This window comes from Rhea pennata, chromosome 2 (assembly GCF_028389875.1).
Source record: "Rhea pennata isolate bPtePen1 chromosome 2, bPtePen1.pri, whole genome shotgun sequence".
In the NCBI taxonomy this organism is placed as follows: domain Eukaryota; kingdom Metazoa; phylum Chordata; class Aves; order Rheiformes; family Rheidae; genus Rhea; species Rhea pennata.
The window spans coordinates 60,511,227-60,530,855 of record NC_084664.1 but is presented as its reverse complement, the minus strand read 5'-3'; the positions used below and the strand labels follow the sequence as shown (position 1 = coordinate 60,530,855).

The following is a 19,629-nucleotide window of genomic DNA, read 5'->3' as shown; positions in this document are numbered from 1 at the left end:
GGATTCATGGGGGCTGCCCTTAGCAGTGAAGACTGAAGCAAAGAAGGCATTCAGTAATTCTGCCTTCTCTGTACCCCTTGTCACCAGAGCCCCCACCCCATTCAGCAGTGGGCCCTCATTTTCCCGAGTCCTCCTCTTGCGCTACTGATGTATTTGGAGAAGCCCTTCCTGTTGTCCTTAACATCCCTTGCCAGACTCAATTCCAGCTGGGCCTTAGCCTTCCTCGCAGCATCTCTACATACTCTGACTGCATTCCTATAATTCTCCCAAGTAGCCTGTGCCCTCTTCCACATTCTGTGTGTTTTCTTCTTCTGTCTGAATTTGGCCAGGAGCTCCTTGCTCACCCATGCAGGTCTCCTGCCCCTTTTGCTGGACTTCTTACTCATAGGGATGCACCGCTCTTGAGCTTGGAGGAAGTGATGTTTGAATACTAGCCAACTCTCCTGGACCCCGCCTTCCTTCTAGGGCCTTAACCCATGAGACTCCACCAAGCAGGTCTCTGAAGAGCCCAAAGTCCGCTCTCCTGAAGTCCAGGGTTGCAATCCTGCTTGCTGTCTTACTTCTTTCCTGCAGGATCCTGAACTCCACCATCTCATGGTCACCGCAGCCAAGGTTGCCCCCAACCTTCACATCTCTAACCAGTCCTCTCTGTCGGTAAGGACAAGGTCCAGCAGGACACCATTCCTCGTAGGCTCCTCCACCCTTTGTGACAGGAAGTTATCATCAATGCATTGCAGGAGCCTCCTGGACTGCTTGTGCCTTGCTGTGTAGTCCTTCCAGCAGATGTCAGGGTGGCTGAAGTCCTCCATGAGAACCAGGGCCTGTGATCGTGAGGCTACCTCCAGCTGTCTATAGAACGCCTCATCAACTTTCTCTTCCTGGTCAGGTGGCCTGTAGTAGACACCCACAACAGTGTCCCCCATGCTAGCCTGCCCTTTGATCTTTACCCGTAAGCTCTCAACTGCCTCCTCCTCCTCCACCCCTAGCTCAATGCATTCCAGTTGCTCTCTCACATAAAGAGCAACTCCACCACCTCACCTTCCTGGCCTGCCTCTCCTAAAAACCACACAGCCATCCATGACAGCATTCCAGTCATGTGAGCTATCCCACCATGTCTCCTTGACTGCAATGAGATCATGGCCCTGCAATCGCACACAGATCTCCAGCTCCTGCTGTTTGTCCCCCATGCTGCATGCATCGGTGTACACGCGTTTCAGAGGCAGTCCTGCCTGCAGGTTTCCCAGGAAGGGTATACGGGGGTCTCCCCATAGCCATGTCCCAAACGCACATCCCCAGCTGCATGCACCCGTTGGAGGCCCCCCAACCCAACTTGGCCATTCAGGCAGACTTTGAATATCTCCAGAAAAGGAGACCACACAACCTCTCTGGGCAACCTGGTCCAGTGCTCCGTCACTCTCACAGGGAAGAAATTCCCCCTCACGGTCAGGCGGAACTGCCTGTGCTTCAATTTCTGCCCATTGCCTCTAGTTCTTTCACATGAGGCTACTGAAAAGAGTTTGTCCCCATCCCCTTGACACCCTCCCTTCAGGTACTCACACACATTGATAAGATTCCCCCTCAAATCCTCTCTTCCCCAGGCTAAAGAGGCCCAGCTCCCACAGACGTTCCTCATGACGAAGGGACTAGAGCATCTGCCCTATCTTAGCAGCTCGACGCTGGACTCTCCAGGAGCTCCATGCCTCTCTTGTACTGGGGAGCCCAGAACTGGACACAGGACTAGAGACGAGGCCTCAGCAGGGCTGAGGAGAGGGGCACGACCACCTCCCTCCACCTGCTGGCAACACTCTTCCTAACGCACCCCAGGAGACCATTGGCCTTCCTGGCCACAAGGGCACACTGCTGCCTCATGGCCAACTTGTCATCCACCAGCACTCCCAGGCCCTTCTCTGCAGAGGTGCTCTCCAGAAGGTCAGCCCCCAGCTTGTACTGGTGCCTAGGGTTATTTTGCCCTAGGTGCAGGACTCTGCACTTGCCCTTGTTGAACCTCAGGAGGTTCCTCCCTGCCCAACTCTCCAGCCTGCCCAGGTCTCCCTGAATGGCAGCACAGCCCTCAGGTGCGTCAGCCATTCCTCCCAGCTTGGTAGCATCAGCAAACTTGCTGAGGAGGCACTCTGTCCCCTCATTCAGGTCATTAATGAAAAAGTTGGACAGGATGGGGCCCAGCACCGCGCCCTCGTGGACGCCACTGGCCACAGGTCTCCAACTAGACTCCATGCCACTGATGACGACCCTCCGAGCTCTGCCTTTCAGCCAGTTCTCAATCCACCTCACTGTCCACTCGTCTAACCCACACTTCCTGAGCTTCTCTAGGAGGCTGTTAGGGGAGACAGTGTCAAAAGCCTTCCTGAAGTCAAGGTACACAATGTCCTGCTGAAGTCAAGGCACACAACATCCACTGCTCTCCCCTCATCTACTCAGCCAGTCATGCTATCATAGAAGGCTATCAGTTTGGTTAAGCCTGAAAGTCTTTGCAAAGCCATTTAACTCAGTCAGAACTCAATGCACAGGGCTATCTAAGAAAGTGAAGTAAGAGTATTAACAGCATATTACTTTTCCTATCTCATACTTTTAAAGAAGACTTTCAAGACCCTCTTAGTGATAGTATGTCTGTGAAAAGTTCTAAGTAGTCCCACAGTCACAGCAGTCTCATTTAAGGCTTTTCATAACAGGAACAAACAAACAAACCCTAATTATATCAATACACAAGTAAGTAATTACAGGGAGTACTAATCTGTTCCAGGCATTTAAGTTGCATACCTGATCACAATATCCAAACAGAAAAAAAAATTAAGAAATAAACATCACAAGGGAATTTTGTCAGTCAGAAATACATTAAGAATCCCTTATGCATACAGAAGTAACATAAAACTGAAGGAAAGCATATCTGAATCGCAAATGAACAGTTCTGATAACTTGCATGATCTCTCTTGATCTCTCCAGTAGAGCATGCAGACCAGAGAAATCAATTAGTCTCCCTTCCCCCCACTGGGGACCAGTTTCTAGCTTCAGTTTATATATTTTACCTTTTCTCTGAGGTCCCAGCCCCAGTTTACAACATTCTGCACACTTCCACTACATTTGCTTTGGAGTCCTATATGGAGCTTTTCCAGTTTCAGCAGTTAAAACCTAGCAAATAGTAATGAAAATGGAGTTTCTTGTTTGGTTTGATTTTTATGCAGGCATATTCTCCGTGAGCAGATGGCAAATTAGCCAAAACGGCTTATGCATCTCCAGTATCTGAACTTGTTCAAACGCTAAAATAAGGCTACATTTTCCTGCTGAAGATTTCCTCGGCATTTGGACAGTTTTCTACATGTGTTTAGCCTCAACATCATCAGCTTAATTCATCTGTGGATTTTTGAAGTCTTGAAGATTGTTTGGGATACTATTAAGTTCTATTAAGTAACTATTAAGTTACTATTTGCCACTAATCTCTAGTTCTTGAAATAGCTCCACTGACCTTCAGACAGCTTTTTAGTGTCCTGCACCAAGGAAGCCTGGATGAGCCAGTCATTTGTGTTACAAGTGACTGAGATCACCTTATTCTATCTTTACATATATTTTGGAAGACGAAAAGATAGACAAGAAATCGAAAGTGAAGTAATAAAAACCATTAATTCAACAGTAACAGAAAAGTAAATACAGATGTCTGAGAACAACTGATTTTTTAATCATCCACTTCAGAACCAGAAATCAGGCAAAATTCTTTCTGTGGCAAAAAGAGTTACACAAAAGGAGCACAGAGATACTGGCGTGAGGGATGGGTTTTCCAGGTGCGTGAGCAGATTTGCTTTGCACACTCACAAAGCTCTGGCTTTTAATTAAATCGAAAGGGAGAGAGAAAGAGCAATTTAGAGAGCAAGGAAATGTGTTAAAAATGTATATATAGTAGCAGTTATCCAAGATGAACATGATCTATTTATTTTAAATTCAGTAAGACTGACCCAATAACGAGGCTAGAAATAGTCAGTGTTTATCCAGCTTGTTCTTAATTGCCCTATCTGGGATCCCAGAGGCCAGAGAAACTAAGAATTTAAATCTGGTCTCTGTTGCCCAAAATTATTGTGTAGGGTTCACTAGACCAAAATATTCTGAAAGAACTAAAGCTGATTAACTATCTACTAACTCTGCAGAGGCCAGTTTGCTCAGGAAGAGATTTCAATAACATGCTACCTGTGTCTAGCAGAGGAAGAGTAAGCTTGCAGTTTCAAAGCCAAATGATTATTTTGGTGGCAAATCTGGAAGTCTACAAAATCTGTATTTATTTTACCATCCTCTTCAGGTTTAGCCATTAAGAAAGTTTCAAATTTTCACTGCACTTATCGAAATGCACTAAAGAGATAAACTTCACACCACACAAGAACAAATCACCTTAGGAAAAAAGAACTAATTGGTTTTCCTTCTATAAAATATTCAGTATTTTAAGAAATTAATAATAAAAGTCAAGAACTTACATTACTTCTAATTCAAATAAATATCTGCACCTAGAAAATAATCATAGTTATTTAATAACTTACCTTCTTCATGTACTCTGTGACAGGGTTCTGTTGCAAGAATTCAGTACTTTCTCGTGTATAAAACCTCTCTGTGTCAGCAAGGAACTGAGATTCGAAGGATTCTTTATAGACAGTTAGTGTAGGCCCTTTTGCAAATGCATCATCTTCATTTAGCCCCAGCTCCACTACAAGAAAGCAAATTATGATAAAACTGTCTTTTATTAAATGATCCCTTGCACATAAACAGATACGCTCATTCTAAATTTAGATATGTGACCGTGATCAATTGGGATAGTAGCAGCACCACTTTTCAGCGCTTTTAAAAGTCCACATTTATTCTACATTTAGAAATAAGTAGCAGAAATCATATTATTCATATAAATTACACTTTTTGATAAATTAGTGAGCAAACTGCAGAATTTAGGAAACTTCACTCTCAAATGCTACTTACTTTAAATTCTACTTCCATTTTTATCTCTCAGAGTTCTAGATTATATCCATATATGTATATTTTTATTAAGGATTGTTTAATCATTAACCAGCACGGCAAAGGTCTCAATTTCACACAATTGAGGGGGAGGAAGGAATATCACTCTGCCTTGTAACTTATTATGCTACCTTTTTACCCCTTCCAGTTTTAGCTCCTAAATAACTGATTCATAAACAATGAACACTCCTGTTTATCAGTCCTGATTACATCCTTTAGAAGTACTGCATTATTAACTGCAATTATGTGCCATGTATCTCTACATACAGAAAGTTAAATTTTTGCATAACCAGGTTTATCTTACTGCAAAAATCTTTATTGGACATCCAGTGAGTTGGAAGGTTATTTTCAGACTCTGATAGGGCATTTATTTTTCCCCAGGGAAAATAATTAAGCCTTAAAGAAATCTCATTTACCATAAGATTGTACAACTCCACTGATCAGCCTTGTATTGATAGTTTCACCGTTTCTTTCCTTTTCAATCAATTTCAATACAGCATTTGTTACCTTAGAAAACAGGGATTAAAAGTGAGTCACGCATGGAGAATATAAGCAGTAGGTCAAGCACAGTACTTAATCAGGAGCACACCCCCATCTTCAAAGACAATTCAAGCCCCTTGATAATAAAATTTAAGGAACCCTGAACATAAGAATCCTCCTCCAGCACATAGCAAGCTGCATCTGTAAGTTCCACAACACAACACAATCACAGTCTATTAGGAGTGAGTAAGAGTATGAAAGTGCTTGTTCAGTTGTTTTCTGTTGCTGTTTTTTTTTTTTTTGTTTGTTTGTTTGTTTGTTTTCCTCTCCTCTTCTAAACCAAAGTACTGTTTCATAGCTGAAATACAGGGGAATCTTGCAACAATAGCTGAACTAATCACCTGTAATTTAGACAAAGAAAGGTATAGCTCATGCTCATGACTGAAATGTTGTAAATACTGTTCCTTACAACTGAAACGTAACCAATGCTTTCAATACTTTCAGAATTTAGTCTTTTCACTGTGAAATACAGTAAATAAGACTGAAATACACCATGCATTTTGATGGCATGCCTTGTTTTATACTGCGCTGATTCACTAATTAAAAGCATTTAGTTTACTTGACATGAATCTCCCATGCATCAGTGTAAATTTAAAGATTTATACCAACATGAGAACACTCAAGTCCCTGTCCTGTCACTGTCCTTACAGACTCTCGTATCTGAAACCTTAAAACATCAAGGTCACTAAGTACTCATCTGGCTTGAAATAACACCTTCAGCTGATTCCATTTAACACCTTTAGCTTTTTAAAATGCCTGGGGTCCTCTCAGCAAAGAGTCCACATAATATTCTTGATATGAATGTTCAACAACCAAAAAACAAAGACCTTTTTTTAAGGTCTCAGGGGAAAAATTGTCAATAACATTTGAAACCCACCCAGTAAAATAGTATCTCAGTCATAAAATATATACATGCCTGCTTATTTAATGGCCTGAATAAGCAGTCCCTCCAGGTCACCAAGGCAAGCTAGAAGAAAAGGAAGGGAGATGAAAGATGAAAGAAATATATATAAATAAATATACACATATACACACATACAGACAGTAATTCTTTAAAGAAAGATAACAAGCTAAATAATCAGCATCAATATTTATAATGATGCTTTAACACACAAATCTCATCTAACAGATATTTTTCATATTAAAATTATTTCCTTTTTTTCTAATCCCATCGAAGATGTCCTATTCACTGGCAGAGAGAATTCTACTGCCAACTCTGAAAAACAGTGAATTCTTCACGTTATTTTGACAAAACAGTTTTTCCTGTTGGCAATTTTCAAGCTGATCTAGTCCCTCACCATTAGACCAGTGAAAATAATAGCTGATAAGGAGGTAAGTAAGGATACCCCACCAACTGTTTGTTCTACGCTATGCAAAGATATCTTAGCAAGCAGTAAAATAAAACATCAATTTCTGAATGCATTACCAGCAAGGACAACACTCGGACTTTATAAAAAATACGGTTTTAGTTATTGGAGACAGAACTTCCATCAGGCTCTTCCGTTGTTAGTATTACTTTACATTACAAAAAAATTATCAAAATCACATATCAGTCTTCCAAACTGTACCAAAGTAACTCATATTACAAACCAAACGTTGATTGAATCTTAGCAGGCTGGATGCCAAAAAATTTGTAAGGATGTAGTGAAGTTAACAGAAAGAAATGCAATTTACTTTGCTTTATGTTTGGAACAGTTGACTCAATTTTAAGTGGAATGACAAGGCCACACTGATGCACACACAGAACTGCAAGTAGCAAATGACAGCCCATGACACACGGGCAGTGTGTCAACACATACACGCAGACCAAATTTCACAGGTTAGACTCATGGAGCTTTTACAAATACATGTGCAGGGGGGCATGCTGTGAGGGTTTAAAAGGGGAAAAGAGTTATTTTAACTAATTATATGATGAAGCACACTTCAAAACTTCTGTGAACTTCATAAAAATAGCAAGTTTCAAGGAGCAATCTGTAGGATAAGAATGCAAAGGACAAATGAAATGGATAATTCAATCTCTTCAAAAAATGACTTACCGAGTAAATTTCATATATTCCTTTACGACCTTCATCGCACTCGCGACGAACCCAATGTCGATTGAGGTAGGCACATATCCCATTCAATACTTTGCTTGAAAATCTATAATCTTCCCACTGTTGAGTGTAAAATTTCAGCACACTCTCGTCCATCAAATCTTCACCATCCTGAAAAGAAGAAAGTTTGTCAGTACTGTAGGGTAATTTCTGAAGTACATAAAGATACACAAAGGCACACGAATTCATGGTGTAAGAAACCCACACAATCCATCATCTCTGCACTATCTCAGTATGGCAGCTTTATATGAAACACAGTGCTAGGCCACTATCAGATTTATAAATTAGAAAATGGGTGGAAAAAAATAACAACACAGACAAAGCTCCAGAAGACACACTCTTCTGTCTTTTGGAAGGGAGCAAGAAGGCACCACATTAGAAACAGAGAGCAACACTGATGAGCATGCTAGGTAAAATATGCCAGTGTAATCAATGGTAAAGCATTCAACACAGTAACCTTCATAAAATAACTGCAATTCCCACTGCTGCTGCTGCTACTCGGGGAGCTGAAACAAATGAGTGTAGACAAGGCCTTCTCTAGGAATAGAGTCACGTAGCAAATGGCATCCTACATCTTTGGACTGGGTATGGAATCATGTTTGCTCATGTTATAGGGAAAAAGACAGAACACATGTAAGTTTAATCATCTTTCCAAACTAGACCAGTACATCTTGAATAGAAGGGGAAGAGTAATAGGAGTCCATTCTGGATAAAACATCAGATACTTCTATGCAGCTGCATCATCACCACCACCAAACTGCAAGGTAAATTCACTAGGACTCCAGAAATTCTTGTATCATTGCTTAAATCTACAATTTCAAAAATTAGAAGTAAGTGTGGTTCCTTAATATTGAATGCCTTTCCAAAATACCAAGGAATCACTCTCAAAAAGCAGCCCAACATACCATTATATTAGTAGTTTACTTATTAATGACTGTCATCAGGCATTTTCAACATTGTAAGTAACCCTTCCATTTTTTCCAGTGCTATTAATATGCTAGCTAATTGGTTACAAAGTCTAGTTGTACTTTTACAAGCTAAGGGACAGGACAGCTTAAAAAAAAAATGTATACAAACACCGCTTTAGTGGTTAGAGGAAATGAAGCTCATGGGTACACTCAGTGACTGCTCTATGCATGTGGCAAAGCGAAGGATACCTTCAAACAGCTAACAGAATATTTAAGGTAAAGAAGTACATTTCAGATTCACTTAACTTACTTCCAGTAGCTACATGTAGTTTTAACTTTGGTGATAGAGAAGTTTTGCTCGATCCAGTTTGTACTGATACAATTCCCAGTTGATCTACAGTTCCATCTTACCTTAAGGAGATTTGTCAAGTAGTTCTTCAGAAATTCTTTTAGTCGTTTGTACAATTCCAAGCCAACAAACTGAGCACCTCCAGGGGTCTGGCCTTTTTTGGACTTTGAAGGAGGTACTCCAGCTCCCCGTGCTTGATTAGACTGGTGTACACTAGTACAGTAGTTATAAACATGACTGGCGGGAAAGTTAAGGAATACGTATGTGTGAGCACGACACATTAAAAATGCAATGAAAATTGGTCTGTTAATTTTAATAAGGTATCTTAGAATGATTATAAACAATGACCCATCTTTAATACATTACAAAACATACCAGCCCACATAAAATCAAACTACAACTAGGAAAATAAAAAAAAAATTAAGCAGAATTATCAGTAGCAAAAATGTCTCATGCTGCACAGAGAATTAAACTTCCCTGACATTGTAAATAAGACAACCAAGGAAAAGCACAGGAATTTGCAGATAAACTTATTTTCAAGGCATAAATGGTATTTATTTCATGTATTTTATTGGTAATCTACAAATAACGTAAGCTTTTGTTCGAGCAAGAAGAAATTTCAACGCTAGTCTCAACGTACAAGCAACATTCAGTACCTGAAAATACCAAGAAAAATAATTTTGCCAACCCAATTTTTTAATAAAAAATTTAGTCAAGCAACACATGCAGACATGGGGAACAAACCTAGAAAGTAGCAATGGTGAGAAACATTGACTCTAAAGGACAAGATAACAGAAACCACACTTTTGAGCTGCAAGCATAATCCCCACATTGAAGATGTGGTAGCAATACTTTTTCTATCAACCTGAAAGACTTAATGTAGATGTTAACATGACATTTCAAGAAAACACTGTTTTCTGAGCTAATGTATATTCAAATATTCAGCATTCTTTCAAAGTAATCGGTGGAAGCCACATTGCTTGAAATACTTCAAGTAAAAAAGTGTTCTAAAAGCGACCGCACTCAGCAAACAGGGAACTAACTCAGTAGTCCTCAAATTAGACTGGATCAGGACTCAGACCTGACAGCAAAAATTACGAAAAGGACTGCTCAGCAAATGAATATTCAACAAGAACAGAGTTACTGAGCACTCCTGGTTCTACTGACGGTCTGAGGGCAGCCCTTGTTAGGGTAACATTGTACTGAGAAACTCAGAAGGTCTAACCTGGTTTTGACTTGTTTCAGAAAGTCATCTCACTCTGCCCAGGAGAACAACGTCCTTTGGTTAAGATTCACCCTTTTTGAGAAGTTCACATTCATTCCGCACCTGTTACCTCTTCTAGATGTAAAGGAATTCTATTTCTCACAACATTAACCAATAATGTAAAATCTGCACTTGTGCATAGTAACTGAAGCTTTATTTTCTTCCAGCCGTTTACGCCCTAGACATTAATGATTTCTTTTACAACACACACCTGTTCCTAGCTACTTGTTTGTCCAATTCTTCCAGCTCTATCCTTACTTCTGCCATCTATTCTTCCATTTCAGAATTCCCCATTTAAGTCACATTATATTGTATAACAGCTGTCCTCTGGGTACAAAACTTTCCTTCTTTCATAAAGAAGGAGAGCAGAACTTCTCTCATAGTTTAAGGCGCACAATTTGTGGTGCTACGTATTATGCATGGAAAGTCTCTCCATAATTATACAAGGAATTTAGGGCGCTGGTTGACTAAACCTAGTTGTTGGTCTTGCCTCCTCCTTCCCCCAACTCACCTATCCCCAAGTGGCTTTTAAACAAGCACCAAGACACGACAGTTCTCCAGATGGTGACTCTTACAGTTTCTACGTAATAGGGCCAGATGAAAATATTCTCCCCGTTCTTCTTAAAAGAACAATCCCAACAGTCTTCAGAATAATAGAAGACCACAGTTAGGAGATATGCACCTTTTTTCCATTCCTATACACTTCACTATCAAATCCAGGATTCCTGGTAAACTAAACACAGAGAGGCTGAGATCTTTTCCCCATGCATGACAGTAACCCCCACAGAGGTGGAGTAAAAAAATAAAGCAGATACAGTAATGGCTCTCTCTGCTTGTTATCCCAGCTTGCGTCTCACTTACCAAAGGCCCAACAACACAACACAGCACTTCTGAAATGCTCCATTTTAGTTGTTTTATGCAACCCAAATCGAAGTTAAAACATTTTTGCTTTAGTGTAGCCAGCAGTCTGTAAGTGCAAATAGCTGATGTATTATACATACAAGAACACACTCTCACACTTTGTTTACTACCTGGGTCCCCATCTGCTAAAGTCAGCCCACTAACACAAGGACTGACAGACTCAAAATAAGATCAGAATTGCACCGCTAGCAACAAAGTACATCACAGTCCAGCTAAGAACCACAAGGAAAATTCTGAGTTGCAGAAAGCAAACTAATCTCACCTGCTGCATACTTTGAAAGCCATATAATATCCAAACAGCCACCGGGAAATATCTTCAGCAGTGTCTGCACAATTCTGCCTAGTAATTCACATACTACTACAAGTGGAAATTAATTTATTGACGACCCACTTGGCACTGCAGGGAAGTTGCCCTGCTTCCCCAGCTTCCACTTGGTAACTGTGAGATGCAGTCGAGCAACCAGACAAAGCACCTACTGCAAGGGCAAATCAGACCATTTTCTTTTAAGTTCTACACCATTCCTATTGTAAAAGAGAAACTAAATTTTAATTCAGATGCATAAACATAAGGTAGAAGACCACGAGGAAACTTTTCCACTTCATTCAATGTTCTGCAATTTAAGAGGAAAGAAATCTCTTCCAGAAGAGACTTACTCCTCTTTGAAATTCTCTAAAATGTGATACAAAAAGCATCCAAAAACTGCTCTAAAATTAATTTTACCACCTTGATCTTCAGCAATTTAATCCATTCACAATGCTTTTGACAATCTTTGCACTACCCTACAAAAGACAAAGAAATTCCCATGCTACCATTTCATAACTAAATTATGGCCTTTTAAGAAATCATTCCCAATGAAATAAATGATCCTGATGTTCACTGCACCTGGAGGGTTTTCTCCCCAACCCTGGCCACCTGCTTTTTGAGTAGCACAACCATTTATGCAGACAGACAGTGATTTGGTTTGGGGAAGTGACTGAGGTTACAAATAACCATTTTCCCTTCTCCCAGATAGTTTACTCTGTCAGTAGCAGTGCATAAACTTTTTGTGCAGATACACCATCCAAAGGCAAGCTGGAAAGTACCAAGGCCACCTCTAATCTACCCACTCCCCCAAAAATGTGCCAAAATACAGAATCTTTTTTTTTTTCTCAAGAACAAGTGCAGAGAGAAATTATGAGACACAAATACCAGTTCCGTAATAAGAAACAATAGGAAAATACTCTGACTTTATATCGATGAGTAAAATAAGTTTCACATTGGTCCTTAATTTTAACTTTTTATAAAGAAAACTACTCTTCTGAGGTGATAATTGGTTGCCCTTTCATAAAGGCATTTGAGTCCCATTAATTTTTTTCCATTTTACTATGAAAAATTAACAGAAGTGAAATTAATCAGTTTGAGGAGCAGAAATGTAAAACTAAAAGGAACTGAAAGGGAAGCACAAATATTATGATGTAGCACAAAGCCACAGCAAAGTCAAATTTCAACAAAGCTTTCCAAAAGGAGGAAACATGGAACAAAACAAAACACCCCCCCCCCAAAAAAAAAAAACATGCCAAGCAATTTTCTAACTGGGTTTTTTCACTGATTACTTCCAGTCTTTTAAATCAAGTCAAATTCAGGCATTACTTTGCTATTTCACACATCAAATGAAGTAGTTAACTCTATACTCAGTGCTCTGTCACCTCAAGAACTAGCCTACACAAATGAGTTCAGATTAGTTTTGCTTACATAAAAAAATGTATTTTCCTAGATTACACCAAGGCCTGCAAGAACAAGGGCTAGAAAGACACTGAACACTGTGTTAGAAAAATTTTGAAAAACCATGAAAATTGTGTATTGTTGAAAAATGATTTCTAATATGAACAGTCCAGCTCACTATATTTAATAAATAAGACTTGCACGTTTTCTTCAAAAAGATTAAAATTTCCATTCAGATTACGCCATGTAAAACACACAGAGTCACCCATGCATAAATAAAGCTTCGAAGAGAAGTGGACATGTGTAGGCAATTTTTCCAAGGTCTCACAAGCCATAGAGGATGGAATTTTGCACAAGTTTTTGAAATCAAGAGGTTGCCAAAATAAATTACTTTCCAAAAGAGCACTTCAAACATGCACTCCAGCTTTGTGAGGAACAGCAAAAACAAAAAAAACCCACAAACTCTCAGATTTCTTTTCAGGAAGGGATCAGCAGGAGCCAATACAAAGTACGTTCAGTTCATCGTTTGGAAAGGCAGGGTACAGATGTCCCACACAGTGGTGCAGAGAAAAAACAAACAAGCAAAAAGTAACAAGCCCCTCTCTTAATTCTATACATTTTCCACATTATCCACTGCTCGGATACGTTTTATCCTAATATTAATTATGCTTTTAGTTTTTAATACGACGTACTATTAATACGATGTACTATTATACTGTTGTTAAGCAATTGGCTGTTTTAGGGGAAGATGGAGGCAGAGAACAGCAGGAGTTGCTATCAGATCCCAAGCGTACCTGAGCAACTTTGAGGTCCGAGAAATTTTAAGCGCAGCAAAACCCATCTAAAGACCACTAGATAATTTCTTTTTGTTATCTCCATGGCATAAATGCAAAGCAAAAAGCAGAGAAGCACTGAGTTGCAGGAAAATACAAATTTTCAAGCACAGCCTATAGAAAGTGTACAGTCTTCAGGCCAGAAAGTGTAAGAGCCACCACAGCATAAGTTGCTGTCAAGTTTAAAGTAATTTGCATCAGCAGAAATTGTTTTTGCACAGAATATTCTTGGTAACTATAAAAAGCAGGTAGAACAGCCAGTGATCAACATGGGGAAGAAAAAAAATCAAACAAGGAACTGATCATACTATTCCAAATATATTTTGCAGGTCTTTTGAACCAAAGCAGCAAATTTTATAAACACAGACAAAAAAAAAAAAAAAAAAAAAAAAAAAAAAAAAAAACACTTACAGTTACACCTACATTTCCACACACAAAAACGTAAAGTGTATACGCATTTTACTGTGAGTGAAACACCCCTTGAACATGTAAACGCACACATTTATTTCTACCTGCATATTCCTTCGAAGCATTAACTGGCATAAAAGAGATGCTATGAAATACCACATTGAACATAAGCAGAATTAATACTAGAAGACAGTGGAGGTTATTTTGATGAATCCAAAGTGACCTCGAACAATTTGATGTTAAAGTGAAAGGATGGCTTAGAATGAATTCATCTCCAAAGGAAGTGGAACAGTTTCCCAGGTTTAAAACCTGCAATGCCTTAATGCCTGGCTATCTTTTCAACGCAGGAAGAGCACAATGTTCTGAAAGAAAACACACTGCATTGCCTAGTAACAACAGATTTATGTGATCAGGAAGAAAGAATCCTTGCAGTTGTAATGTACACCTGCCTGCTAAAAATCTTACTAGAGCACAGGGATTCCCATGGAAGCCATGAAGACAAGGAGTTGAACAGAAGCAATCACACAAAACCCGTGATACAGACACTACCTTGATAGTTTTGCTTAGGCAACACTTACTAGTGCTGCTGACTCTATCCACAAGCAAAAAAAAAAAAAAAAAAAAAAAAAGCTAAAATGCATTTCTGTATTCTAATTTACCAGTGGATAGACTAACCCAAGTCATCTAGCTCTTCTAATCTGCCAACACAGTACACTTAATTATTTACCGTTTAATTCAATCTTTCCCTCTATTCCTTGCTAGTATCACATAGAATCACAGAACGGTTGAGGTTGGAAGGGACCTCTGGAGATCATCTAGTCCAACCTCCCTGCTCATGCAGGGTCACCTACAGCATGTGAGACAGGATCACATCCAGGTGGGTTTTGAATACCTCCAGAAAAGGAGACTCTACTGTCTCTTTAGGCAACCTGTTCCAGTGCTTTGTCACTCTCATAGGAAAGAAGTTTTCCCCCATATTCAGATGGACCTTCCTGTGTTTCAGTTTGTGCCTGTTGCCTCTTGTCCTGTCGCTTGGCACCACTGAAAAAAGTCTGGCCCTATCCCCTTGATGCCCTCCCTTAAGGTATTTACTGACATTGCTGTCTCAGCAATATGCCAGCTTACAACACACAGATTAAAGTAACCTTCTGTGACGATAAATTTACTTATATTTGCTGAAAAGGATAACCCAGTAATATCACTTCATCACAGTAAGTTAACAAAACTTGAACCAACATACACAAGTTCAGAAACAAGTATAAATGTATAAAATGTGATAAAACCACCGGACGTTTACCAAACCTTGCTTTAAAATACTTTACTTCTGAAAAGTAATCAACAATGTTTTCAGAAGTTATTGACAACTTTGTCAATAATGAAACAATAATAAACATAGTTGGAGAATACAACTTAGTGGTGTGAGAGTAGAGAAAATTAAGTCAATAAATGTGGCTATTTTCCTTCAAAGTTTCATATGAACGCTATGTAACAATTATGCCAAATATTACTCCTGTGTGTTAGAGGACTCTCTAAAATTGACAACACTAAGAGACCTTCAAAGCCAATCTGAACATTGCAGATGCCATTTTAGTAACAAAACCAATCTTTCTACCTGCATACTTCTCATCTCTTCCTCTCACCACTTAAAGACAGCTCCCTGTTTCAAGTAAGTAGAAATCTAAGTCATCACAGAAAATGTTTAGTGTTATTTTTCCAAATAAGGTTTTCTTTAACTATTAAAACCAAAAAGAGACTACTTTGATCAGTATAAGAATAAATTAGATGGCCTAAAAAATTCCTTAAAAATAGCATTTCTCAGATTATGTTCTGCAAGCTAAGACACTGAAATCATGAATTTATGCCACAAAATTCATCTTGATATTTCAAATAAAAAGTACAGAGACACGGGGGAAAAATAAACCCAACAACAACAACAAAACCAACTTTTTAATTTTCAGCTATGATGAATGCAAAGTTCATGTGTGCTCAGAGGAAGAAAGTAAGAGATTTCAGAAAGTTACTCACATTTTGTGCAAGACACTATGAAAAATTCTCGTAGTTTAATATCACGCAGGAAAGCTTTGTGTAGTCTAAAATCCGGTCCGAGTATCAGCTTAAGATATATAAACATGAAGAACCACCAAACTCTTTCATTCTCTACAGAATTTAAACCCAAATGTACGTAAATCCCAATTCATCCTTTCAGGTTATGTGGGCTGAGGAAAATAAGCTGCAGACTTACTGTATAATTAACTGGCATCACCTTCCCTTAAAAAATTTTTTTAAAAATCATCCAGCAGCCACCTTAAGTGCAAGGTGCACAAATGTTTTATCAATGTCAAATGCAGTTTAGGAGGTAGCCATAAAGGCATGTGACTTACCAACATGCCAATATTATACCATTACAAGAATAATTCTAGTACAGGAAGTAATGTGTGTTCTGCCAACAGTTCAAAACAGAAGCCCACAACTTGCTACACACAAGCATGGTACTCTCCGCCACTGACTCGAGGGAAGGATATAACAACACCCTAATCTCATTACTCCTTGATTAATTTTAACAAATAGGAGTTCCTTTTTCCTCATTGCATAACACCATCAACTTGACAGTGGCTTGAATTTCTTTTTCCTTCGCATAAGGTAGAAAGAATTACTTAACTGTAAAGGAGCTACTCCCAGCTGCAGTGTACAAAAACCTGCCATTTTTCCCCTGACAGCTCCAGAGAGTTTTACATCTCAGCCCTTTTGCTAATAGCCTCCAAACTATTTGTCACTGAAGGAAAACCTCTCCCTCATAACATTAATGATTTATGTCCACCATATTCAGAAATCTAGTTCATCTCCTTGACTATTTGTCTTTTCTGCATGATGTCAATACTTAGTGTGTAATTCTACTCTAACTAGCAATAAAGCCTGTCATAACATGTTATTATTGTAGGAGATACTGGACCCTTCAGTACCAGAAATAACTTAATTATCTGGATAAGTGACAGAAAAACATCAAAGACTTCATGAATCTTTCACATGGGATGAGAAAAAGCTCACTTCCACATTGTTCTAAAGGAATTGTTTCTATACGTAAGTCCTAAATTCTCAGTAGGAAACACATACGAAAAACATATCTCAGAAGATAATTTTAGTACATTGACCTTCATAATCATGTAAGGAGTGATAAACAAAAATATCACAAATTCTATAATGGTCTGCTCTTCTGGTCAGGCACTTTGGCATAGCTGATAGGGTAAAAGGAAGCAAAAATCTAAATGGAGTACTAAGAAACATTCAGAGATACTCTAGTTTGACAGAAAATACACCCTGAAATCAAGAAGCACAAATCAATCTAAAATGCAAAGAGATGGGATGAGAATCCATTAAAACACCATTTAGAAACAAGATTTCTTGGTTCATCCTTTCAGTTTTCTTAAATCTAGAAAAGCTCTAGAACAATCAGCCACTCTTTCCCGCTGGGATTAAAAAACAAAACAAAAACACTTAAATGCAAGCTCTGGATTGTACTTGAAAATGACTGAATCCAGTGACTCACAAAAGAGATCCTCTGGAAAAAAAAATAAAGAAAAAGAAAGAAAAATCTGGGAAGATGGGATGGAGGTCTGAACTGTTTAAATTGTATAACTATTCCTGCTCTTTCTCAGATCCACTTGAGTAAAGCACAGATTTCCAATTTTTAGCTATTTCAGAATATAGGATACTACTGCTTGATCCAGGTAAGACATGAAGCTTCCACACTTCCAATCAACTCTACCTGAAACTTCGATAGCAGATACAGGAGTAAAAGTAGTTTTGCACGTATGCATGGTTCTCCTCCTCCTCTAAATTATACAGGAGAAATAGAATCCACTTCAGCAACAACAGCCTGACAGAGAAAGGGAATAAAAGAGGACAAGGGAATGATTAAGCCATCCATAGCCCAAGGTTTCCAAACTGCTGTCACATCCAACATGCTTCTAAGTAGGCCTGTTCTGCAAATCCATTACAGCTGGAGCTGAAACTGCTCTTTCACTTTCCAAACCAAGTTGTTCTACAGTCAGAATCCCCCAAAACAAAATCTGTCAATCTACTAGACTCTCTTCATGTGATGACTTAGTAAATATGCTACCTGTACTGCATCTAAAAGGTAATAAGAATAAAGAATAACTTTCTTCTAAACACAGCCTCTGGAAATGTGCACTTAACATAAGATACAAAGAGCACCTTCTAAAACAGGCATTCAGAACTCTTAGCCTAACAAATTTCAAATATTCTAAGTTACCAAACTAATAAACTAATCATAAAATAAAACTTATCCACTGTATTATGAAAGCAACAGCAACTGTCCTAAGTTTCAGACCCAACAACTGTTGCTGAAGCAGCAATTAAAAGAAAATGAGTAGGTAATAGACAATACATCCCTTTTACAACTTTGTCCCACAAATATTTGAAAACACCAAATGCAGAGAAAAAAAAACAACGGTACCATTATAAGATGTACTTAGTATTCAGCTGGACTGCCTGACAGAACTCAAATAGGAGTTAAATGTTAAAGGTACATCTGAGGGATTTCTTTTTTCCCTCGGAGTTCTACTACACTTCAGTTTCTAGCACACACACAATTGCTGCAGACTTGTTTCACTCAGTCAAGAATAGACCTAGCGCTGAAAAAAATCAGTCTTGAAAGTTGTAGGAAAAATTCTAACTCTAAGCCAAACATTATTTAATCTTCTCACGGCTACTAAAGAAGTATGTTACAAACATTCAGAAGACTGCTTAGGCTAACTTGCCTTAACAGCACAGATTCTGCAAGTACAGATAAGATTACGTGACCACTCTGAGATTATACGCACAGATTACAAACTTCTCTCTGTCACCTCAGAAAGTCCAGAGAACTACAGAATTTTTTACAGCCATCAAGATTCTCTCTTTTGTAAAAGCGCTAACCCTTCAAAAAAATTCACCATACAGATTAAAATTTGATATGCAATTCCAAACCAGTGCCGATATGAGTTTTGGACATTGATTTATGTATCAGAACCACCACCCTAGGGAAAAAAAAATCACTTTAAAAAGTCAATTAAGAAAACAAGCAAAATTACTTAATACAAGAGAGGGCATATATTCACTCAGAATCACAGAATGGTTGAGGTTGGAAGGGACCTCTGGAGATCATCTAGTCCAACCTTCCTGCTCAAGCAGGGTCACCTACAGCACGTCAGACAGGATCGCATCCAGGTGGGTTTTGAATATCTCCAGAGAAGGAGATTCCTCTCTGGGCAACCATATTCCAGTGCTATGTCATTAGGACTTCTCCTATCATTTCTATGTGCTTTACCGTTATCGTCATCTTAAGTAGTACTTATTCTTCTGGGAAACAGAGTGAATAATGACCAAGAGATGCAAAATAGAGGACACCTGAGAGACTTCACCTTACTGTGCTAGCCCATCAAATCCATTTACATGCTTCTTGATAGGTGGAGCATAGAAGCAGGATTTTTCACGTTCCAAACCAAGTCCCAAAATCATACGCTGAAGTTCTAATATAGCAAGAGGTATCACCTCTCCTTAAAAAAAAACAGTAATATAAGATCGTTTCGTGCTGCCTGCCAGAAACAA

At 38.9% G+C, this 19,629-nt stretch overlaps 1 protein-coding gene across 1 annotated transcript in view; it reads right to left on the bottom strand.

Moving 5' to 3' along the window:
• The window catches only part of CUL1 (cullin 1), a 56,000-nt gene that overhangs the window by 22,257 nt on the left and 14,114 nt on the right, over positions 1-19,629 (bottom strand). The window contains exons 3-7 of the mRNA XM_062569607.1: positions 8,957-9,131; positions 7,581-7,748; positions 6,461-6,511; positions 5,421-5,511; positions 4,539-4,702 (exon numbers count right to left, since the gene is read on the bottom strand). Coding sequence (XP_062425591.1) covers positions 4,539-4,702; positions 5,421-5,511; positions 6,461-6,511; positions 7,581-7,748; positions 8,957-9,131 — 649 coding nt within the window. The remainder of the gene's footprint in view (positions 1-4,538; positions 4,703-5,420; positions 5,512-6,460; positions 6,512-7,580; positions 7,749-8,956; positions 9,132-19,629) is intronic.